Here is a 23072-nt window from a genome sequence, read left to right on the forward strand (position 1 = left end):
AATATTCAGCAAAAAGAGGAGTGGTCCATTGATAGTTCAATTTTTGGGTGAAGATATTCGAAAACAAAGGAAAAACATGTGGTTGATTGAATCCGAGTAAAGCATGAAAACCACTAAAAGAATTTAGTAAAGGCGAAATCTTGCACATTCACATGATATGCCGGCAACTTGAGAATTTTTTTTTTTTAAATTTCATATATGAGTACAATATGATAGATTTAATAATTCACGTATTTGTTTCACCATAATTATCATTCAATGTGAATTTTTTATCAATTAGTTTTCTCCATTTTTTTAACACAAAGAATATTAGGGTTTTTTTTTTTTCACAAGAATTATTAATTGTATTGATTTATTGAGTGCCATTTACATTTAAATTATTTTTTGATCTGTCAATAAAAATTAATTTAATTGATAATATTCAAATATTTCATTAGTAAAACTTAAATTTGAGTCTCATTATCAATATTTTTTTTTTAGTGATCGATCTATAAATTCAATGTTTTTTTTTTTTTTTGAAGTTTACATTCTGGTCAAACCTTAGAATTGAAAAGCTTCCCCTCTCATTAAACCGTTTGGAAAAATTTATTTTCTCATCCGATTGACACTTTTTTTGTGATTGTGGTTCATAAATGTTAAAATTGCATGGAAAGGGGAAACAAATGATAGTGGCAAGTGTGTAGTATTGATTTGTTTGTTCCCAACTTTGTTTACTTCTTTCCACTTAAGACATTATTGTTATCCTAAATCTTACTATAATTTCATGCTTTTCTAATAAATTTTTTGTTCAATGTTTGATAAATAAAATGCTTTGCTATCAAAATCCTAATTCCTACTACAGAAAGAACCTATTTGATTTTTAAATATTAAATTGATATAAAATTAAAATTTAGTTCTATTGATTTATTTAATTATTTTTTAAAAATAATGTTAAGTAAATTTAACTTCAAATAATTTTTTTTTAGATTACAATTAGTGATGATAACGGGTCAGGTCGGGATGGGTTTTTGCTCACCCCGACCCGACCCGATAAATTTTTTATTATTTTTATATCTAAATCCGATCGACTTAACATTATATAAAATCATACACGATCTAATCAGACTTGAAATTAATAAAATATTATTTTTAATATAAATATGAAATAAATATATATATAATATATAATTAATTAAAAAAATATTTTTTATATATATCGAGTCGAGTTTACCTAAAACCTAATTCGACCCGATACCCGATTTTCAAAAAAAAAATCAACCCTAAGAAACCTGACCATCGGGTCAGATCAAAACCCGTCGATTTCTGATTTTTTTACCTTCTCTAATTACAATATTCTTTAAAAGTTTAAATAGCAATTTGATAAATTAATAATTAAATATTAATTATTAAAATAATTTTTTTGTTTAAAATATTTTAATAATTGATAATCATTTTAAATTTTTTATTAATTTATAATCAAATTAAATTAAAGTTTATAAAAAAAATAATTTTTCTTAATATTTATTTTTTTCATTTATAAAATTCGAATAGAAGAGTTTATTAATAAAATAAATTTTACTAATTACTAAAACAGCATCCAGTAACATCTTGATATGCATAACTAAATACAATGTGTCCAACATTAAAATATCCTTGTATTATCCAATCCACAATTGGCTACAAAGCCAATGTTCACCTGACAAATCAGATCAGGCTTATCCATTTCAAGTAAATCTAGAAATTATTGATAAGATTCTATCCACATCATTATTTTTTATTTTTTTCAAGACCCAAAAATACTATAAATTATTACTACATTCAAAACATAAAAAAAAATATATTAATCTTTTTTAATCCTTAATCAAGTCAAGATTTTCCACCGTCAAATCTATGACACATGGCGACATTTTAAAGAAAGATGATAACTAATGTCCAATGATATTTTAATAAAAATATGTTAAATATAATATTTTAAAATAATAATTTAATATTTTTAATTAATGTCTATAAACATGCATTAATCTGATCCATTAATAATGATAAAAATAAATATTATCATTATAAAAAAAGAAAAAAAAATACTCATTATCTGCTGAAAATTTTGGCAAAATGTATGACTTACACGTGGCGGATGCACACAATTTTTGTTGTTTTACGCAAAAAGCGTCCCCAGCCATTGATGCTCCGCAAATTTTTTGACTTCACCCAAAAATAAAATAAAAATAAACAAAAAATTCCCTATTTTCAATTCAGACCAAAATTATAAAATCCCTTCTTTATTATTCTTCAATCCATTCCATTGTAAAAATATTTTTACAGCTTTAGATACGAGAACAAAGAATTTTTTTGGGTTTTTCATTTGAAGTTCTTTTGGTGTAATTCCTAATCTGTTTAAAAAAGCCCTTGATTTTGAATTTTTGGTTCCATTTTGTTGGTGTGATTTTAACTTTTTTGTTGGGATTTTTTTATAAAAAAAAAAACTGTAATTTTGGGTGAAATGGAGGTTTCTGTAATTAGGAGTTCTTCTCAGACAAAGATTTGTAAAACAGAATCAGCATACAAAGATAAAAGGTTTTGTTTTGGGAAAAACAATGATAAAAATAAAATCTTGTCTCGAAACTTATAATATTAAATACATCAAAAATTTAAATATCAAATAAACACAAACATATAATATTATCATTTTTCAAATGAAAATAATACTATATAATTGAGTTAAATAGTTTTCATAGGTAAAAAATGTAAGATTTTCTTTTTCATTGTCAATATTAAAATATATATATAACTTTATTCAATATCAGATATTTCCTTTAAAATTCATTTTCTCTTATTAATGATATTTATTTTTGATTAACTTAAATCAAATACAAATTTAATTTCTTTATAGTTTTTAAGTCATAAGATATGAAAATACAAAATAGGACCAACAACATGCTACTTTTATACATTTTTTAACTTTTTGAATAATTTTAAAATTGATACTAGTTTTTTTTTTTTTTCTAAATTTTAGATTACATCTCTACAACATTATTTTACATCAAATACATATTATTAAAAATTCTAAATAATATTAAAAAAAAAAAACACATTATCACATTATCAATATAAAAGAAAATTAACAAGAGAAGAAAATATTTTGATATATTAAAAATAAATTTTTGTATCATGAGTGATTTGTTGTAATTCCATTTTATTTGTTATCTATATTTTAGTATACAAGATTAGTTTAACTATAATTTTTGCTTTTTTTATAAATATTTTATCATTTTATGCTTGACTTAGACACTTTTACAATAATATAATGATATTTCATGTAAGTAAAAAAAATGAAGTTTGCAAATGAAAAGAGAGGAGAATAGATAGATGGGGGCAAAAGAGAGAAAAGCAATACTAAATTGTAAATTAAGTTAACTAAAATGAGACTTACATGATATAATTATTTATAAGCCAAAATTTATTAGTATTTACATATAATACTTCATTTTCTTTTGAATGAGTCTTTTTTTTTTTACTAAAATATACCTATACTTTATAATATTTTTAAATCTTTCCCTTTTATATACTTCCTTTTTGAATTTAGTAGGGACAAAATGTAAAAATATTAAAATTTTTGTTTAATATCATAATATATTTAAAAAGGGTTATAGGATTTTTGTTTAATATAATTTGTTTTGGTGCAAATTCTGCCTAAAAACATCAAAATATTCTCCCCCTACTAGAACAATTTAATTGATAAACAACTGTATTTGGTTATGGTGATCATAGCAAATTTTGGTTTTTTCAGCTTGATAGGGTAAGATTATTTGTTGGCCTGCCTCTAGATGCAGTTTCTGAGTGCAATACAGTAAACCATGACCCGGCAATATGGGCAGGACTCAAGGCTTTGAAACTGTTGGGTGTGGAAGGTGTTGAATTGCCTGTCTCGTGGGGAGTGGTTGAGAATTGTAGCAATGGGAAAGTATGATTGGTCAGGCTGTCTTACTGTTGCAGAGATGGCTCAGAAAGCAGGTCTTAAGCTTCATATATCATTCTTCTTCCATGCATCGAGACAACCTAAAATCCCACTTCCCAAGTGGGTAATGCAGATCGGGGAATCCCGCTGATGTACTCGTGGTACAAAACCCGAGCACAGCCTTCTGAACTGACAGCTGGCTTCTATAACACTGACTCAAGAGATGGTTATGAAGCAGTTGCTGAGATGTTTTCAAGGAATTCATGCAAAATCATCTTGCCCGGGATGGACCTGTCAGATGAGCACCAGCCACATGAATCTCTCTCAAACCCAGAATTATTACTTGCACAAATCATAACAGCTTGCAGAAAGCACGGGGTTGAGGTTTCTGGGCAGAACTTGGCTTCTGGAGCTCCTGGTGGTCTTGACTTTTGAGCAGATCAAGAAAAAAATTTTGGGCGAGAATATGATAGACTTGTTCACTTTTCAAAGGATGGGAGCTCATTTCTTCTCTCCGGAGCATTTTTCTTCATTCACCGAGTTTGTGAGGAGCCTGGGACAACCTGAATTGCATTCAGATGATATGCCCTCTAAAGAGGAAGAAACCACTGAACCTGTACATACAAGTTCAGATCTGAACATCCACATGGAAGCAGCTTAGTGATTAAGAGGACATTTATGTGTACATAGTATTCTTGTAAGTACCAAAATGTTGGATGAGGAAAAGACCCACTATTTGGCTTCGTATTTCATACATAGCTATGCAAATATTTTTCTGTTCTGAAAGGGGAGCTCAGAATTTGTTCGCAATTGTCTCTTAAACCTTTCTTCTCAGCAAACATGTGATTGAAGTGGTAAGTTTCTTTTCTCGGTTGTTTATTGCGATAAATCAGACTTTGGCTGCTGTCATGAATTTTTTGTTTTATTTGAAGGGGAGATTCAACATATTCTTTTAGCAGGAGGATCAAATGCCGCAACAGCCTTTGTTTCGTACTAATGCCAACCAAATCAGTTTACAAGAGTTTGCTTTCCTCCTTTTCGGCTTTCCCCAACTATTTGCTGGAGAGCTAACATTGTGCTGAACATCTAACCATATCAGGCTCTAGCAGAAACTATTGACCCTAGTGAACTTAACACTTCATCAAGCCTTGATAAAATGAAAAGTTGAATCCCTGACTCCAGCTTCAGCCTTTAGGTTACCAGGATCAAAACTACCTCTTGGTTTGATTTTGTTTGTGTTCTTTTTTTTTTTGTTTTTAAGTTTTTACAAAGAGCTGAAAAGGATACGACAGTGACTGTGGAGTGGGCTGTACTGCATAATGAAAAGTACCGAGAACCCGGAAGCTTTTCCAAGACAAATAGAAATTACATAAACAATTTTACATGGGCAAACTAGAAACAAAGCAAAGGAATGTACATAACTGGAGAAAATAAATGGAACTTGGTCATCAACTAAGTTCCACTGTACCACCTCCCTATAAACTCCCAATCTTTCTCATAATTTGAGCAAATCCAGAATCCGAGCTGATATGTTAAAACCTTGAGACATTTAGGAGCTTTCGATCCTCTTCAATCTCCAGCACTTGTATCTCCTTCACTTTTAATCTTGTTACACCAATCTTCATAGATTCCTGGTCCTGGTTTAAATTGGGAAAACATGCATATGTTGGTACTATTCATAGATTTCAATAACCATGGCGTGCATGGTGGTTTGCATGTATTATTACTTAGTAGGTAGCATAACACATCAGAGCTCGAATTCATGGGTTGGATAAGCATCATTTGTCATGGTTACTACTAACATTGCAGGTCAAAATGATATCCATCCATCAACCTCTTCAAATGATTGCAGATATTTAAGCCGGTTGATTCACTTTCCTTGTTTCAGGAATTAAAATGTAATAAAACAGTAGGTAATGAGGTTGAAAGCTATGCTGACAATGTAACAAACCCGTTCACAACCATGCATCATTTATTCACAAGCAATCTTAGTGTCAAAGCTGCTGAGGCAGATAGCAAATGCTTGGAATGCAGAGATTGGATACCGGTAATCCATGGTAAATAAATCCTTCCCCACTTTTCCAAACTGGAGGATTATCTTCTCATGTTCTGGCCCAGCTGGTCCATTTTCTGGAGAAGCTACCAATTGAAAGTTCTTCACTGAAGCAACTGTCACTCGTCCATGGAAATTCAAGCACCAACACTGGAGTTGCTCATGCCACCTTGGAGCCTTATTTCTCAACACCAGTGCACCATCCTTTTGAGCAGACAAAGGTCCTGATAGGAAATTCTCCATGCTAGCTGATTTTGAATGAAAGATTGGGATCGATTGAAATAGATTAGCATTGCTGAAAGAAAACTCAGCTTGGGTGGGTACTGTTCCTCCTGGTCCTATGGAACTGGCAGGGATGGTATCCATAATACACTGCATTTTCCTTGGACCCCTGGAAGTCATAAAATACATCCGTATCAGCTACTTTTATGAGAAAGTACATGGAGGATTTAATGCATGAGTTAGTCAATAATGATAAATCACCATTGCCTTGGGGAATTGGCATTCTATGATCCCCACTTGACAGATAGAATAAGAAATTATCAAATCCTTAAACTAAATAATGTCAAACTCTTACCTTGAACCTAACATATTCAATTCATATGAAATGTGAACCATGGGGTAGTTGCCGAAAGGGACTCTAGGTGAAACTTGTTTCAAATATGCTAGCCTAGAGGAGTTACTTCTAGTCATCGCATCAGCACGAGGAAGCTGTCCATCAAAGGCAGTGAACTTGGTCCCTAAAAAATTTGATCTTTGCCAAAAGGAACGAAAAACACAAGATTTAAGACTTCAAGATACGGCGAAAAAAGAATCAATTCCATATAATTTTGTTCGTTATAGCTCACTGCTGACCTCAATTTCCCAACATAAGTACTGCTCCCCTTTGACATATCCCCAGCCCATAGAGAGATGATGTAATCTGTGCAAGTAGGACGCTTGCACTTGCGAGCAGCAAGAAGGAACTTTCCATTATCGGTTAGTGCTGCAACAGAGAACAAAATTTCCAAAGTGTTACAGCTCAAGAAGGAAATATGTGAAGATATACATTGTCCCTAATCTAATCTGGTGATTGAATGGAATGACTATCCAGTTATAATGCAAAAGGCATAATTGACAGCTTTGATTGAACAGGCAGAAGAACCACAAAAACAATATAAACGAAGAGAAAAGCTCACCATTAGTTAAACCAAGGTAAAGATAATATGTTTGGGTAGATCGCTTCCGCTTTATAAAGCACTGGAGGAGACAGTCCTTTGGACCTGGCTGCAAACAATCCGACACAAGTTTGCATGTGGAAAAATTAGACAGAAGACAGAATGCTGACCATGAAAAAGCTTCCATTCATGCACTAGTCAGTGATTGATCGTTGCACACTCTAAGGCTTTAATCCAATGTATACGGTAAATACATCATGGAAAGCAAATTAACAGTAGAAGAAAGAGGCTTTGTTTGGGCCTTGGGGTGGCAGAAGTTGGATGGGGGAAAAATGAGAAAGAACAGCACTCAACACAAAGGTGGAAACTAATGATTACTGTTAGCCCGCACTGGTTGAAGCTAGAAGTGGTCCAAATCCAAAGGGATACATTGGTTAGGGAGCCATGATGGTCCCAAGCACTTGTTGATGGTATACGTGCCCTGTCTAATGGTCAATATCAAGCGGACAAAAATGGTTCAAAAGCCATCTCCCATGCCAGAACCGTCTTTGAAAAAGCAAATTTCCCCCAACTTTACCATTACATGTCTAAAAACAAACGGATAAGATTCTCAAGAAACTTTGCCTAATTTTTGGGATTCGAAGGTACACTTGTTGAGACTGGTATCTCACCAATCCAAACGAGAAAATCAGACAACAAATCAGATCACCAGACATAAAAATGGGGAAACAAATCTTAATACAAGATTCCCAGGAACATAAAATCCACAGAATGCAGAAGACATAAGTACAATCAGATTTATCATTACTTTAAAATACTTAAGAAAAAACTTTCTTTAGACAAAAGCAGACCAGTAGAACACCTTTGCAAGCCCTGAATGAAAATTCAACCAAATCACATGACCCTGTTTCCATACAGAGGATTGCAATTCAACTACAGTAATTCAACTTCAAGCAACAATCATATCTCTAAAAAAGAAAACAAATTAAAGAACAATATTTGTTCACAAATAACCAAGATTTTCAGACAAGAACACAGGGAGACCAAAAAGAAAAAAGAAAACCTGTTTAAGTGAGATAGGAAAAGTTAATTTTCCTGAAAGCTCAGGAACTTTAACCATCTGTTTAATGATAAGACGCCAACTCCTGCAAACACCAGCACAAGCTACCACGTTCCTTCTTTGAGGCCAACGACTTTCAGAATCTTCAATCCTCAACAGAACTTCCCTCAACAATTCCTGAGGCAGGTTGGCCCAGCAACAACCGCCAGCAACTGCCACTTGGTCTGAACATTCCAGTTGATCTTGAACCAACGGGCGTAACCTTAGCCTGGCAATGCACTTTATTTTCATGAATAACGTTAAAAAGCATAACAAAACTCAAGATTGTTTGTGACAGTTCTTAGCTGTTTATGTTTTGCATGAAAAGTTGAGAAAAGGGTTGTAAGAAAATGGGAAGATTGTTGGGTTTTTGTTGTTTTTTGGAGGAATTTTTTGAGAATTGGTTTGGGATTTGTATTGAAAATTGGAGTTTGGAAGAGAGAAAGTTGTGTGGGTCTTTTGGGAAAATATCCAAAAGCTCTCTTTTTATTTCCATTTCTAAACTTTGGTACTGTTTTTAATAAAGTTTAAATTTATTGTTTTAAACACTGTTTTTAATAAAGTTTAAATTTATTGTTTTGTTTAAAGTTATGAATTAAATTTACCATTTATTTTTTAAATAGTAAAATTTTATAGATAAATTTGTTGATTTGGTTTTAAAATTATTAAATATTAAAATACTTTATGAAATATTCTTTTATTTTCTCAATAAATATTCTTTTATTTTAACTTTTTATTAATTTTTAAATCAAATTAAAAAAGCATATTGACAACTTTGCATCTATTTAAAAATGAGTAATAATTTGATTAATCATCCTAAATAAAATAATAAATTTGTACTTTATCTCAATTTTTGATCAAAGAATCAATTAGATCAATTTAAATTTTCCATCAAAAATAATAAATAAATTTTCGTTAAATTTGTGTATTTATTGTTTGTATCACAAGTTAATCAGACATTAATTTAATTAAAAAATTACATAAAAATCAAATTAAAATTATAATAGTAAAATAAAATTAAAAATATTTATGTCTTTATTTGAAAAATAAAACTGCCCATTAAAAATTTACTTATTTATAACATATTATTTCTTTTAAAATATAGTATTTAAATAATAAGTAATAAATAATGAAAAAGACAAGGGTGGAAAATAGATTTTTGGAGAGTAAATGTATTTGGGTAGGAAATTTATTACCTACCTAATTTAGCTTTTGAGCAAAGGATTAAACGTCATAAAAAAAATTAAAAACAAAGCAATAGAAATTGACAATTATTTATTATAATTTATTCTCTTTTGGAAGTTAGTTGTATTGGTTTGAAAAAGAGCAATTGGTCTTTTCTTTCAAAATTACCATTTTTTTTCATAAAATATCTGTTCTCACATGACTTATCTAAAATATATATTTTTTATGCTAAAAATGCTTTAAAAAAAAATTTTTTAGATTTTTTAAAGCCATTTGTATTGGTTCTTGCCATATTAAAAGTACATGAAAATGAAACTGATGTGGCCTATAAGAATTAACACAAGTGATTAAAATTATATATATATATATACTTTTATTTTTATTCAATCCTACATAAAGTACAAATACAACTCATCATTTCCTAGCATTGTCTCCCAGATTTCTGGAATTGTTGTAAGAAAAAGAATTTTATCTTTATTTTTATAAACTCAATGTTCACAATGTTTCACACTTGCAATTTTTTAGTAGAAAAGATTAGTTTTTTTTTTTCATTTTTTAATTAATAATTTTATTGTTTATTCATATTTATGCATAACCCATACAATGTGTAAATGGGATTAATTCAAAAAAAAATTAAACAGGACTTTTTTATTATAAAAATAAAGGACTCAAAAATAAAAATTAATCATTAAATCAAATGTTTGATTATAATAAGATTTAAATTAACATATGATATCACCTAAGTATTGTTGTAATAATTTTTTTGAATGCATATTATAAATTTGGAAGACAGTTCATTGTGATATCATCGATTTCATCGGATTAAAAGGTATTTTCATTATAAAATTTTATTAAAATATTAAAATTTTTTGACTTTACAATAAATGTTAGAAATTATCAATAAAGTAATTTATTAAAAATCCAATGATAAATGTAAGGAAAAAAAACTATTTTAATGATTCTTTTTTGTACGTTTCTTTCTTGTTTTTAAAGCTTGGTGTTGTCAAATTGATAAAAACAAGAAAAAAACATAAAACAAAAGCTCATTGCCCAATTAATAATTTTCATTTTTATTAAAAAAATCATAATCTTAAAAAAAAGAAGTTTACATTTGAGACACGATTAATGTATAAAATAATATATTATCAATAAATTAAATGATGATAATTTGTTAATAAAATAAATTAAATAATAAGATTTTATTAATAAATAAATTTTTTAAAAATTTTAATTTATGTATATTTATTTTAAAATTTAATATTTACTCATTAATAAATTTTTATTATCTGATTTATTAATAATATATAAAATTTATATATTAATAATATATCAAATATAATCTCAAAAAAACTTATAAATACAAATCCTAATTAAATTTTATCTTTTTAACGGTCGTCCAATTCAATTAAACTCCCAACAATTTTAATAATATATGTTAAATCTACATATTTTTTTTATATGTATATTCCAAGAAAGGAAAGGGGACAGACGGAATTTGATGGGCCCCTGAAAAGTGGCACTGTTGGTTGTTCTATCTTCTCTTTGTCAAATCAAAGCCCGGCAGGATAAGGCAAGACAGGGGATAAACCAATAATGTAAAGAAAAATCCAGGTGAAATGATGGTGAAGCAGCCTTTGTACGGACATGGAATCATTGATATGTTTACTGTGATATTCATAAACGTGGGGAAATGCGTAAGGACTTTTTAAGGTCACAATTTGGGTGCTGATTCGAAGGGAAAAAAATGGTGGCATTTTCTTTTTATAGGAACAGTCTATTTCTATATCCGAATTTGATAATTTTAAAAATAATATAATAATATGATATAAAGAAAAAATATAAAAATAATATAATTTAAAATTTTAATAAAATTAAAATATTTTTATGTGATATGAATCATAATATATAATTTTTATATAAAATTTAATATAAATATAAAAATTATTAATATTTTATATAATAGTGGATTTTACTTTGAAAAGCAACATAGCAGAAATCTTCTTTCTTTTTCTTTTTCTCCTCACGATAAATAAGCAAGTCTTTCATTCTTCGATTCCATGGCATAAGGTTTGGTTCAAAAGTTTCTTAGTAATTTTCCTGGGCAACTCAACAAAGAAAGCAAAGAACTTGAATGGTGAACCCGAAAATTACTCTATTTATTCATATAATTATCTTTAAAAAATAATATTTATTAATTTTAAATATTAAATTTCAATATTTATAATTTATAATTTTTTATCTTCAACTGGAATCTTTTTTAATAAAAAAAAAAAAACAACTTTTGAGATAATGATCGGTTGTTCATTTTATTTTCTCCAATATTAGAGTATATGAAAAAAACATACACTAATTATTGAAGCAAATGTTCAAAACGTTTTTCAAAGTGAAATTAAAAGTTTGCAAGTACAGATGTTTTAATCTCTTTATAAAGAAAAATATATCATATATCTATGAATTAAAAAAAAAAAAAAAAGATGATTCAATATCAGTGCATGCTTCATCCAATATCAGACAAAACAATGAGGTTAGTACCTTAAAATTTGTAATTAATCATTGTTGTTGAGGTTTAATTGCAAGAGCAATGAGTTTGGCACCTTTAAGAGAGGCAACTGTTCTTGGAAACCCCTTGTTGTCAATCAAGCACAGTATCATGCATGTGAATTGTTAATTCACAAATCTTTTATTCACCAAAAAAAATCACATAGCTTACCGGAAAGAGGACGAGCACCAACCATATTCATAGCATGGAACAATTCGACGAAGTTTCAAAGTCGAACCATTGTTAATGACCACATTTCACTAGCTTCAACTTTCTCTGGAAAACCCTGCATGATTTTCTCATTGACCTGGAGCACCTGGTCATAGCTGCAATACAATCAACATATCTTGAAAGCTAATAGCCATTGGCCAAACCTTATATTCCTTACCTCATCGGCTTCTTCAGAGTTTATACGTATTAACTGTAAAAAATATGAGATAATCAGATCCTTTCTTTTACATTTCTATCCAAGTCTGAGAATCAGACCCGGCCCCGGATCGTGAAATCTGGGTTCAGATCCAGGAAGAATAAATGATTATACTACCGAAGCACGAGGCAGAGATCGAATGGACCTGCTAGCAAGAGCAATTAAAAGATGTTTACTCTATTTCCATAAAAAATAAACAGAGACCAAGTGTCAAAGTGTCATTCAGAAGGCTAGAATGAACAGTTGTAATGATTTGCTTTTCCAGGTTTTCAAAAATGGATCCTAACTCTCATGTATGGCTAAACACACCTTTACCTAGCAAAAATCCAACCCAGGACTTTCTATACAACAGGAACGCTTCCATTTTGAGGCTGCATGGGACCCAGCAGTTTGCTTGCAAAAAAAAAAGAAAAAAATCAAACTAATAGATGAATCGTAATGAAAGAAGTTAAAATTTTGAACAATAATACAACGAAGTTATCAATTGGATGCTGGTTTGAAAAGTCATTGCATGGCAGGCACCCTTCAGATTTATTCAAGCACACTTCTGAAATTTGAGCAAGAACTTGATCAGGCTGCAGCATAGAAGAGTCATTTTTACCCTACTAAACTTAAAATGATGTTCTAATAGAGAAAATCAAGATTAATCAGAAGAAAAAGAAATTCTATACATGTAAATTTGACGATTTAGAAGAAACACCATTGCATGAAGCACACAGAATTGACATTTAAAATAATATCTCGTTCATTCATTTGGGTCCTTAAGCAAGTCAGATTCCAACTCATTTGAAACCAACAGAGGCAAGAGGAAAGCCTAAAGTGGGATAGTTAGAAGGTGCAAACCTTCTTCATGAGCAGATCAGCCACCTGTTTGAGAGAACAGACCCCCTGAGATGAAGCCTGTAATAGCATCATGCTTTGTTGTGATGCTTGTTGACTAACCATGTCACTCCGAAGTTCTTTGGTTGATGTGACAAAGTACTGATGACTAAGCGCTAAGCGAAGACGGTTGTTTCTTTGAGAGTAATACATTTTGGTACTAAGAGGAACTGGAAGATCTGATTTAATTGTGGACACAGAGAAAACTCAACATCACTAATGAAAAAAGGAAGGTCCAATACAACGTTCAGACGCTATTACAGACAAGTAAAAGCTGTAAGGTTTACCTTTTGTCAAAGGACAGTCTTCATGGGCTTAACTATCATTAGGTGCTTCACTTCTCGAAACTGTTCCTCTCGGAGAGTCCATAGCTGCAAACATGCAAAATAAACATTGATGTATGAGTAACAAAAAGCGATGATTTGGTAATACGATAGTTTTTCTGTAAGGCATTTATCTGTACATTGTACTCCAGAACCTTGATTCAAAGCCACACCTACGGTTCTCATATAGAACATTCAAAACTCTTATTACGAAACAAAACCTTCTGCATTAGCTAAATGCTAGAGAGAAATCAACAACATTATCCACTTACTTTTTCCATCTATGGTTAAGGAAGAAGTCATTCCAATTTGGCCATCCATGTGGGATTCTGATGCTGTAGTATCACCAGCATTAATAATTTCTGATTTTTCCTGCTTCCCAACTGGTAGAAGTCGGTCTAAGAGAGGTTACGAACTATGAAAATATGAATCAAGAAGGAACTACATGTTTCATGTAACAAAACCAAAAAAAATCTAAAACTCCTTTCAGTACTTTTGATGCTTCTTTTCTAAAAAAATACTGACATTAAAAATGAAGACCAAAATGTAACAAATTGAGCAATAGGAGTTTAAAACTTAACAACAAAGCCAACAAAATACTGAAACACATTCCATAAAAAGGGTGAAAAGAAAGGATACTATCATAAGCAGCCAGTGACTTCTTCCTTTCCTTTCTTGGAGGTTTCCTATGCCTTGCACTACCATCAAGCTCCAAAATAGTTTCTTCTCTGGTTTTTAATGACCGACAGAGTTCTGGAAAAAATCAGAAGGGAAAAATGAAACAACTTCAGTGAAGCACCACCAACACACCACTTAAAAATTCATAGCTGGTTTGTCCCAACTAGAGAAACAACACCAAATCTAGACAATAATACTATAAATCCCTTGTTCATACAGCTCGTATAAAGGTCATTCAGAAGAATAATTATTGACCAAAAACATAAATTACATTAACCATGGATAAATGCCTATCAAAAAATTATAGACATTAACAATAAACTAGTCCTAACTTCAATTCCTGGAATACTGTTCATGTATTTGCCAAAAAATTTTAAATGCCTGATTGTGTTTGAGTTAGGCAAGAATGATAAAAATAGGGAAAGATCGGTTAGACAAGTAAAATGCCTCCAGACCTGCATGAGCAGCATATATTGACTGGCTTCTTACAAGCATTACAACATACCTTCACAATTATATTAAACAATCAGGTAACAGAAAAAACCTTTGTGCGCACATTAACAACAGCTAAATAGAACAACAAGATGATAATATAAAGGGTAAATTTCTACCTTGATGAAGTACAATTTGGCAACAAAGAAAGTAAAAACCAAGCAAAATGATTAATATTCTTCTATGACAAGGTTACAACTTTTACAAGCAGAGTTTTATAACATGATATCAAAGAGAACTGAAATGCTAAAATGGAAAACTGATAGCTCAGATAAACTAAGAATCAGCCATGGGCTTGAAACCAAAGACATGCATATCTGCGAGAAAAAAATCAACAGGCCACCATAAACAATGAACACAACATTTAAACTGATCACTGCTAAGACCATATCATTTGGTGTAAGATCAACATTATTAAATTGAAAGACCAATAAAATTAACATGAGTCTGCACATAAGCATCACCTTCTTCATCAAGTAAATTAGCCTCGTCAAGAGGTGGCAATTTGGCAGAGCAAAATTGCGCGTTGTGTTAAATAGACTCAACGATTGATTTATTCACAATCTATAAAATATTAAAATTTATGTATTTATTTTATATTTTACAATTAAATTATGTATCGTATTAATATAAAAATATAAAATATATATTTTTAATTTTATTAAATTTATATTTAATTATTACTAAAATTTATATATAGATTTTTAATTGGGCTAAAATTGAGTTAATCTTAATTTGTGACCCAATAAGCCCTTGGATTGGCAGACAATAAAGGGCAAAAATGACAATTTATTAATATATATTTAACAAATTTATAAATTTATAAAAAAAATAAGATGTAAAACAATATTTTAACATATTTTTGTAAATTTTAATAATTTAATAATTTAAATAAAAATTACGTCAACAACTCAGCCACTCCGAATTCAATTCTTAATTTAATTTTTAAAGAGCCAGGTTACGGTTGCACTTACGTAAGCAGGTTGACTCAATTGCCAGGTCATATTTTATTCAGGCAAGTGACAGACAGGAAAGCGACAGAAAGAGAAACAAACAACGACTGAAGTAAAGAACCGAAATTTGAATTTTTTTTTTTTTAATTTTACAAATTACTTTATTTCAAACACTTTTATTTAGGAATCTGTCGTGGTTTTCCAGCTGTTGAAGTTGGACCCACAAAGGCATATCAAGACACGTGTTCAAGTTTTCAATTTAAAATATCTCCTATTAAATGATTCGAGGAAAAAAAAAGGTCTTCATTTTGTTTGATTTAACATATTGTTCAATTATTAAAAAAAACAAATTATTCAATAACGAAGCAAAAAAAAAAAAATCTCTAATGCGCAGATTTCATGCCTTATAATATTAATACTTCACTGTACATTACATGTTATGTGATAAGTATGACGATGAAATGAAAGCTTGGACCGTTCACTCAATTATTGAAAGTATTTGTTACTTATATAGTAAAAGTTTGAATTCGACTACAATTGTTTTTTAATTTCAATGACTAATAAAAAAATGTATAAGTATAGAAATAAAATTGTATTAATTTTAATGTTGTTAATGGTGTTTTAAAATGTTTTAACAAAAATAAATAAATAAAAAAATATAACAGTGACCTATAATAAAAAAATATAATTAACAGTATCAAAATTATTATTTCAACGTTCAAATCAATATGATTTTTGAAATAATTTTTAGGTATAATTTATGTTACCTTTTTGTATTTGATTTTTTATCTATTTTTTATTTAAAATCATGAATGATAGTTTAATTGAAACAATTAACAATTGATAAAATATTTATATAAAGCTCGAGAATTATAATTAATAATTTCAGATAAATATAGATCTTATTTAATAATTTTAAATAAATTAGATATTAGTAGATCACTTATGGAATGACAAATTTAATAAAGTTATTTGATAGGGTATTAGATCTGCAATCCTCTTAAAATAAATGATGCGATTGTTTAAATGTATTTTATTTATATTATTCATAAATTTAATTGTGTTGATCAAGTTTTAACTATTAATGTAGTTGACTTAGGTATAACAAATGTATTCATAAAAATATTATAATTACTAAGTTAAATTTTTAATTAATTTAAAAAATAAAATGACAAAATTATATACAAATTTTTAGATTTTATCAAATTTTTATATAATTTTTATTAAAATTTTAAATTATATTACTTTATGTTTTGTTTAAAATTAATCGGTCTAATACTTATCCTTTGTTTTATAATTTTCTTGTGATAAGATCTTATGATTATAATAAGACTAGCTTCTTATAATTATTTTATCGTGCAGACGTCCGTTTCTTTTTCCTTTCATGAGTTTCTTCTCTCCTCCCTCCCATTCCCTCCAAACCAAACGATAGAAATCCATCCAATCATCGACTACACCCGACACCACAACTCCATCATAACCATCCATTTATCATACTTTCTCTGACTAACTACTATCAACGGTAAAAATCGTTTTTAAAATTTTGAACTTTCTTTTCAGTAGGGCTATAAATACATTTCTTTGGCGGACTCTCCCTTTACCGTCCCTTCGCTTGCGTTTCTCTTTAACCGTCTCCGCTGTAACAGTTTGTCTTTTCTCTCTGCTTTTTTTTTTTAGTTGGAATCAGTATTTCTTTGCTTAAGATTCCGAATCAGGTTCCGGTTGGAATTTTATGATCGAAAACGAATCATTTTTGTTCAATCCGTTTTATTCTCATTTAACAGTTTTGAACTTCAGAACCCGAGTTGAGTTGAGCTGGATTCTGACTCAGTTTTTCCTTTGCTGGTATATTTATTTTTTACTAAATTCTTCTTTCTCTCTTTTTCTATGATATTTGAAGCTTTCAAGTTGAGCTGACGAGGTGGCTCTGTTTGGCCAGCAAGAAAATAGCAGGAAAATTTAAAAAAAAAAAAAGGAAAATTAGATAACTTGATTTTGTGTTTTAAACAGTTCTTTTTTTTTTTTTCTATTTTCAAAAAGGTTTTATTTTCTTTGAGTTTATTTCTTTAAGTTTGAATTATTCCACCTTTTTTTTTTTGTGTTTCAAAGCTGAAAACTATGGATTTTGAATCTCATTTTGTCTCACTTTACTTTCTTCTTTCTCAGCAGCCATACTAGAAAACCTTAAGAAACCGAGCTATCGTTAATTGACTGATCCAAGATTGAGTTCCGTGTTTAATTTTTATTTTTTGAACAGATTTTCAACGGGGTCAGCAGCTGGAAGTCTCTGAAATGGGAGTTTTCAGATCCAAAATAAAAAACTTGAAGGAAAATTGAATTATAAAATTAAACTCTTACCTTAAAATCATTTAATTCTTGATTGTTAATACCATGGCGATCGGGATATTGAGCTCTGTTTTAGCAAGGTCAGGGACGATTTTAGGCTCTGATCACAGCTCAGTAGTTTCAATGAACTTATTCGTGGCGCTTCTTTGTGGGTGTATCGTGATCGGTCAATTGCTAGAGGAAAACCGATGGATGAACGAGTCCATTACTGCCCTTGCCATTGTAAGGTTTTAGTTTTGCATATAAATTTCTTTTTTTTCTTTTTTTTTTTTTGTTAAAGGAAAAAACAAAAAGCTATTAATTTTTCCTAATTTTGATTTTTTAATGGCAGGGGTTTTGCACTGGAGTTGTAATTTTTCTTACAACAGGAGGAAAAAGCTCTCATCTTTTAGTTTTCAGTGAAGATTTGTTCTTTATTTATTTGCTTCCACCTATTATTTTTAATGCGGGGTGAGTTATTGATGCTTGCATTTAATCTTTGTTTTTATATTGCACTTACTTTATAAGGAACATGATTTATTTTTGGTTGCTCTGAGTTAAAGTGCATTGATTTTTTTTTATTTTTTTTTTTTTTTTTGTAAAAAGGAGATCGTAGTTTAGGGATAAGGATTGGGAATATGGAAAGGGTTGCGGATACTGTGATTTGAAAATTTTTTGGTTATTTTGAATGTGGGATTTTGCTTCAAATTTAGTTTTGGATCGTATACTGGGATTATACTTAATAGTAGTCTGTTTTAGTGGAAGCAGCTAGACATTGACAATGATTGATATATTTTTCTTTTACCAGATTCCAGGTGAAGAAGAAGCAATTTTTCCGCAACTTTATGACTATCATGCTGTTTGGTGCAGTTGGTACTTTAATATCGTTTGGCATCATATCTTTAGGTATGTTTAATGGTTTGATGATAACCTTCATATATATGTTTCATCTTATTAGTGGGTGCAGAAGTTCGAAAGCCAGACACTGCATGCGTTGTCATGAACAACTTGATATTATAGTTGAAGGTGGATGGGTTATGAAATCCATTGTTTTCAAATTATTAGTGAAAATTTGGAAAAGATGCTCCAACTTGAAGTTCTAAAAATGAGTGTGATCATAATCATCGTTGGGCTAAACAAACATGCACGTTTGCTCACACACTGGCACAAATACAAATGAAATTGGTCATATCTCAGAAAGTAAGGTGTTCTTTCTCTGGTTAAAAGACTGTACAGCATGATGATGAAATACATAGAATATTCCACTTAAGCTATTTGTGTTAATAACTGCTTAATGCTAATTTTTTTTCTTTCTTTATTGTGACCTAGGTGCCATGCAATTTTTTGAGAAAATGAATATTGGTAATCTCAACATAGGAGATTATCTTGGTAATATTCATGCCACTCTTTTCCTATTTATTGTTGTATTTTATATTTTAGTCATTTGCTTAATTCTCCTCTTTCTCTTAACTGCAGCAATTGGCGCAATATTTTCTGCTACAGATTCTGTTTGCACTTTGCAAGTATGCATGTTTGAGATCTAGATTGCTGCTGCAACTTTTAAAAGGCAATTGAGTTGACCTATTTATCCTCTGCTTGTGCATTCAGGTGCTTAATCAGGATGAGACACCTTTATTGTACAGTCTGGTTTTTGGGGAGGGAGTTGTCAATGATGCCACATCAGTGGTTCTTTTCAATGCAATCCAGAGCTTTGACCTTTCTCACATCAACTCTACCATTGCATTGCAATTTGTTGGAAACTTTTTGTACTTATTTACTTTAAGTACTTTGCTGGGAGTTTTGGTGAGGCTTTCGTTCTCTTGTCAGTTTGAATATCTTGTGGTTGGATATTTTTCTTGATCATCTGTTTATCTCCTACAGGCTGGACTGCTTAGTGCTTACATTATTAAAAAGCTCTATTTTGGAAGGTTTGTATATAAGTCCAATATTTATAAGTTGGCCTCATTGAACTAGCTGAGGGTAAATTGAATTCTTTGATACTTCCATGGGATACAAAAATGTAGAATCGTTGAACTTTCCCAACCACAAGTTTAGTTGAAAATAATAAGATTATATCTCTTGTTAACAGTAAGCACTTGTTATGCTGTTAATGTAATTAATTATATGTACTGGTAAATACTTTCTGTTTTTCCTTTTAAATCATATGGTCACCTTCAATAGTTGTTTCAGTTTTACGTAAAAAATGAAGGCAGGGAGTTTCTGTTCTTTTAGGACAGTGTCCTCATATTTCTCCTCTTCTTGCAAAACAGGCAGTCTACTGATCGCGAGGTTGCTCTTATGATACTCATGGCTTACCTCTCATATATGCTGGCTGAAGTAAGGTTTCTCAGAACTTGTAGGGCACCTCTTCAGTAACCATTTTTTTTTTCGTATTAAGCTGAAAAGGCATTCTAACTACAATATTGGCACTATTGTCTCGCAGCTTTTCTATTTAAGTGCAATTCTCACTGTATTCTTTTGTGGGATTGTTATGTCCCACTACACGTGGCATAATGTTACTGAAAATTCAAGAGTGACAACTAAGTATGTTCAATCTCCAAAATCTGTTATTTTGAATAGTTAAATAAGTTTTCCACTTCCTTTCTTAATCCTGGGAGACTACCAACCAACCTGTCATGTTATTGATATTTCATTGCTCTCAATTATTGTCACAGGCATGCTTTTGCCACTCTTTCATTCGTTGCTGAGATCTTTATCTTCCTCTACGTTGGAATGGATGCCTTGGACATTGAGAAGTGGAGAGTTATTAGTGATAGGTGAGGTCAATAATAAAATGTTTTTAAATCTTACAGATAGATGCGGTTTTGGCTATTATCTAATGTGGAGTTAAGTTAATCTAACTCTTTTCTTCTCAGCCCTGGAAAATCAGTTGGGGTTAGTGCAATTCTGTTGGGCTTGATTCTTGTTGGAAGAGCAGCCTTTGTTTTCCCTTTATCCTTCATATCCAACTTGACTAAGAAAGCTCCATGTGAGAAAGTTGACTTTAAACAGCAAGTATGAGTTTCAAACTATTCTGACTTGTATCTCTAGTGTGCCCGAGATGGATTGATGAATTCATACCCTCTCTTTGGACATCTATTTTGCAGTTTACCATTTGGTGGGCTGGTCTTATGCGTGGTGCTGTCTCAATGGCACTTTCTTATAATCAGGTATAAGATTCAACTGGTTTCTTCTTAGGTAGACCATGCAACATTAGGTAATTTTTGGATGTCAATAGTAGGATGTTTGGACACTCAAAAAGGTACTAAATTAGCAGCATCACATTGTGGTGTAGCCTTTAGATTGAGATGCTTGTTCTCCTTTTGGCCATGCATCATAATAACAAAATAAGCAGTTAATTCTCCTCCTGCATGCTACCTAATGCCTTGGTTACAAAATCGATTGGCAAATGGCCAACAGGCTGTAATTGATAGTTTTCAATTAATATTTTGATATTTATTTAAAGGTTTTGATCAAGTTTTGCATATTCTGCTAATTTAAGTATGCCAAATCAAGATGATTTTGTCAGTGAAAATGTGGAACACTTGTATAAAGTTGCAAGTTTTTGCGTTCTTCATGCCTTGTCTTGAATTTGTTGAGCCCAATAGAGAAAAAAAAATGCGTAATGATGAGCTTAACTGTTCCTTTTTTGTAGTTTACCAGTTTAGGTCATACTCAGTTGCGAGGGAATGCAATGATGATAACCAGCACAATCACAGTTGTTCTTTTCAGCACAGTGGTAAGACACAAGTCATCCCTTCCTTTGTCACTGAAGCTTGATCATAGCCTCTTACCTTTCCTCTCATACTTGTTTGGTCTTGCCCAAACATCACATTTTTAATTGCAACAGAGCACTCAAAAACTGCTTTAAATGTTGTAGCACTCCATTTTGCATCTCTTTTATGTTTACCTTATGCCAACATGAAAATTAACGAGTTAATTTCACGAATGATCCCTGAATTATAGTGAAATGTTCAATGTGATATTTAAACTTTAAAAATCTTTAATGTGATGCTTGAACTATGAATATGTTAACTAATCTGATATTCGCTCCTAACATTATTAGCTTCAAATGATGACACGTGGCTGACAAACAACCCTTCAAGTACTACTTTAGTTAACAGATTCATAGCTTACGAATCACATTAGACATTTTTAAAGTTTAGATACCACATTAAACATTGTACTATAATTCAAGGTCATTCATGACATTGTATTGTTCAAGAAATCTGGATCTTAGTTAAGTTTGTTTTTCCTATTTTGATTAAACCACATGATCCCTATGTAATTATGTTCCTTTGAATCATGCAGGTTTTTGGATTGATGACTAAACCATTAATTAGAATCTTGCTTCCTTCCTCAAAACATCTCATGAGAATGCTTTCTTCCGAGCCAACTACTCCTAAATCATTCATAGTGCCGCTTCTTGGCAACAGGAATGAATCGGAGGCTGACCAAAGCAACCATAATGTACGCCGACCAACCAGCCTAAGAATGCTGTTGAGCACTCCTTCCACCACCGTGCATTATTATTGGAGAAAATTCGATGACACCTTCATGCGACCTGTCTTTGGAGGAAGGGGTTTCACACGCTTCGTACCTGGATCACCTACCGAACAAAATGTTGATCAATGGCAATGAAAAGGAAGTAGCAGCAAAGATATACAGGTACCAAATACTACTAAATTTATAAAGTTGTAGGATAGGGCAATGAAGCCGGCTTTACGTGTGAAGTTTTTCAGGTTGATTATAACAGCATTTTGGTCCAGCATTAGCTGCTTATTATTTGATGGCACTCCTATATTGGTTGTTATCTCTCAATGTGATTATATTCCTGACATCGTTTCTGGTTTTTGTATCTGATTTTTTTTTTTTTTTGTAAAATGTTTTATTGATTTTATTTTTTCATATTACTCTCTTCCTTTATACCTTGCTTTATACTTAAAACCTCAGCAAATGGATTTTTAAAAAGCCATTATTTTTTTGGTACAAAAGAAGCCGTAATATAAGTATAGAAAAAAAGACTGCACT

The 23072-nt window shown here is 30.8% G+C and overlaps 2 protein-coding genes and 2 pseudogenes across 6 annotated transcripts; 2 read left to right on the top strand and 2 right to left on the bottom strand.

The window, feature by feature from the left end:
* The first annotated feature begins 2476 nt into the window (after positions 1–2476).
* On the top strand, positions 2477–4657 carry LOC111280140 (inactive beta-amylase 9 pseudogene; annotated as a pseudogene).
* A 1120-nt stretch (positions 4658–5777) lies between these two features.
* On the bottom strand, positions 5778–8647 carry LOC111279253 (tubby-like F-box protein 3). Its single transcript, XM_022866230.2, has 5 exons — positions 8205–8647; positions 7163–7250; positions 6840–6969; positions 6562–6738; positions 5778–6375 (listed from the first exon to the last, which is right to left on the bottom strand). Exons 1-5 carry the CDS (start codon positions 8490–8492, stop codon positions 5904–5906), a joined length of 1155 nt encoding a protein of 384 aa, XP_022721965.2. The 5' UTR covers positions 8493–8647; the 3' UTR covers positions 5778–5903.
* A 4006-nt stretch (positions 8648–12653) lies between these two features.
* On the bottom strand, positions 12654–17204 carry LOC149510828 (uncharacterized; annotated as a pseudogene).
* LOC111279583 (sodium/hydrogen exchanger 1-like) lies at positions 17070–22967 on the top strand. Of its 5 annotated transcripts, none has more exons than XM_022866535.2 (15): positions 17070–17238; positions 17974–18284; positions 18394–18512; positions 18850–18947; positions 19371–19430; positions 19518–19564; positions 19650–19844; positions 19923–19969; positions 20312–20378; positions 20485–20585; positions 20717–20818; positions 20918–21056; positions 21149–21211; positions 21697–21780; positions 22353–22967. In XM_022866535.2, the coding sequence occupies exons 2-15, from the start codon at positions 18108–18110 to the stop codon at positions 22680–22682; spliced, it is 1629 nt and encodes a 542-aa protein (XP_022722270.2). In that variant the 5' UTR covers positions 17070–17238; positions 17974–18107; the 3' UTR covers positions 22683–22967. The 5 variants fall into 5 exon arrangements, with proteins under 5 accessions (XP_022722270.2, XP_022722266.2, XP_022722267.2 ...); XM_022866531.2 differs by lacking the exon at positions 17070–17238 and adding an exon at positions 17316–17561; XM_022866532.2 differs by lacking the exon at positions 17070–17238 and adding an exon at positions 17316–17361.
* The last annotated feature ends 105 nt before the right edge of the window (positions 22968–23072 follow it).

This window comes from Durio zibethinus, chromosome 27 (assembly GCF_047325235.1).
Source record: "Durio zibethinus cultivar Kanyao isolate XHJ-2024 chromosome 27, ASM4732523v1, whole genome shotgun sequence".
Classification (NCBI taxonomy): Eukaryota; Viridiplantae; Streptophyta; class Magnoliopsida; order Malvales; family Malvaceae; genus Durio; species Durio zibethinus.

What these genes read in the sequence shown, in the direction of transcription:
- LOC111279253 (XM_022866230.2), bottom strand. Translation starts at nt 8,492, where the DNA reads ATGAAAATAAAGTGCATTGCCAGGCTAAGGTTACGCCCGTTGGTTCAA. An exon ending in TTACCTTGGTTTAACTAATG is followed by an intron (nt 6,970 to 7,162) that starts GTGAGCTTTTCT and finishes TCTCTGTTGCAG; the next exon opens with CACTAACCGATAATGGAAAG. An exon ending in TTGAATATGTTAGGTTCAAG is followed by an intron (nt 6,376 to 6,561) that starts GTAAGAGTTTGA and finishes TATGACTTCCAG; the next exon opens with GGGTCCAAGGAAAATGCAGT.
- LOC111279583 (XM_089756507.1), top strand. Translation starts at nt 18,108, where the DNA reads ATGGCGATCGGGATATTGAGCTCTGTTTTAGCAAGGTCAGGGACGATT. An exon ending in GTACTTTGCTGGGAGTTTTG is followed by an intron (nt 19,845 to 19,922) that starts GTGAGGCTTTCG and finishes TATCTCCTACAG; the next exon opens with GCTGGACTGCTTAGTGCTTA. An exon ending in AAAAAGCTCTATTTTGGAAG is followed by an intron (nt 19,970 to 20,311) that starts GTTTGTATATAA and finishes CTTGCAAAACAG; the next exon opens with GCAGTCTACTGATCGCGAGG.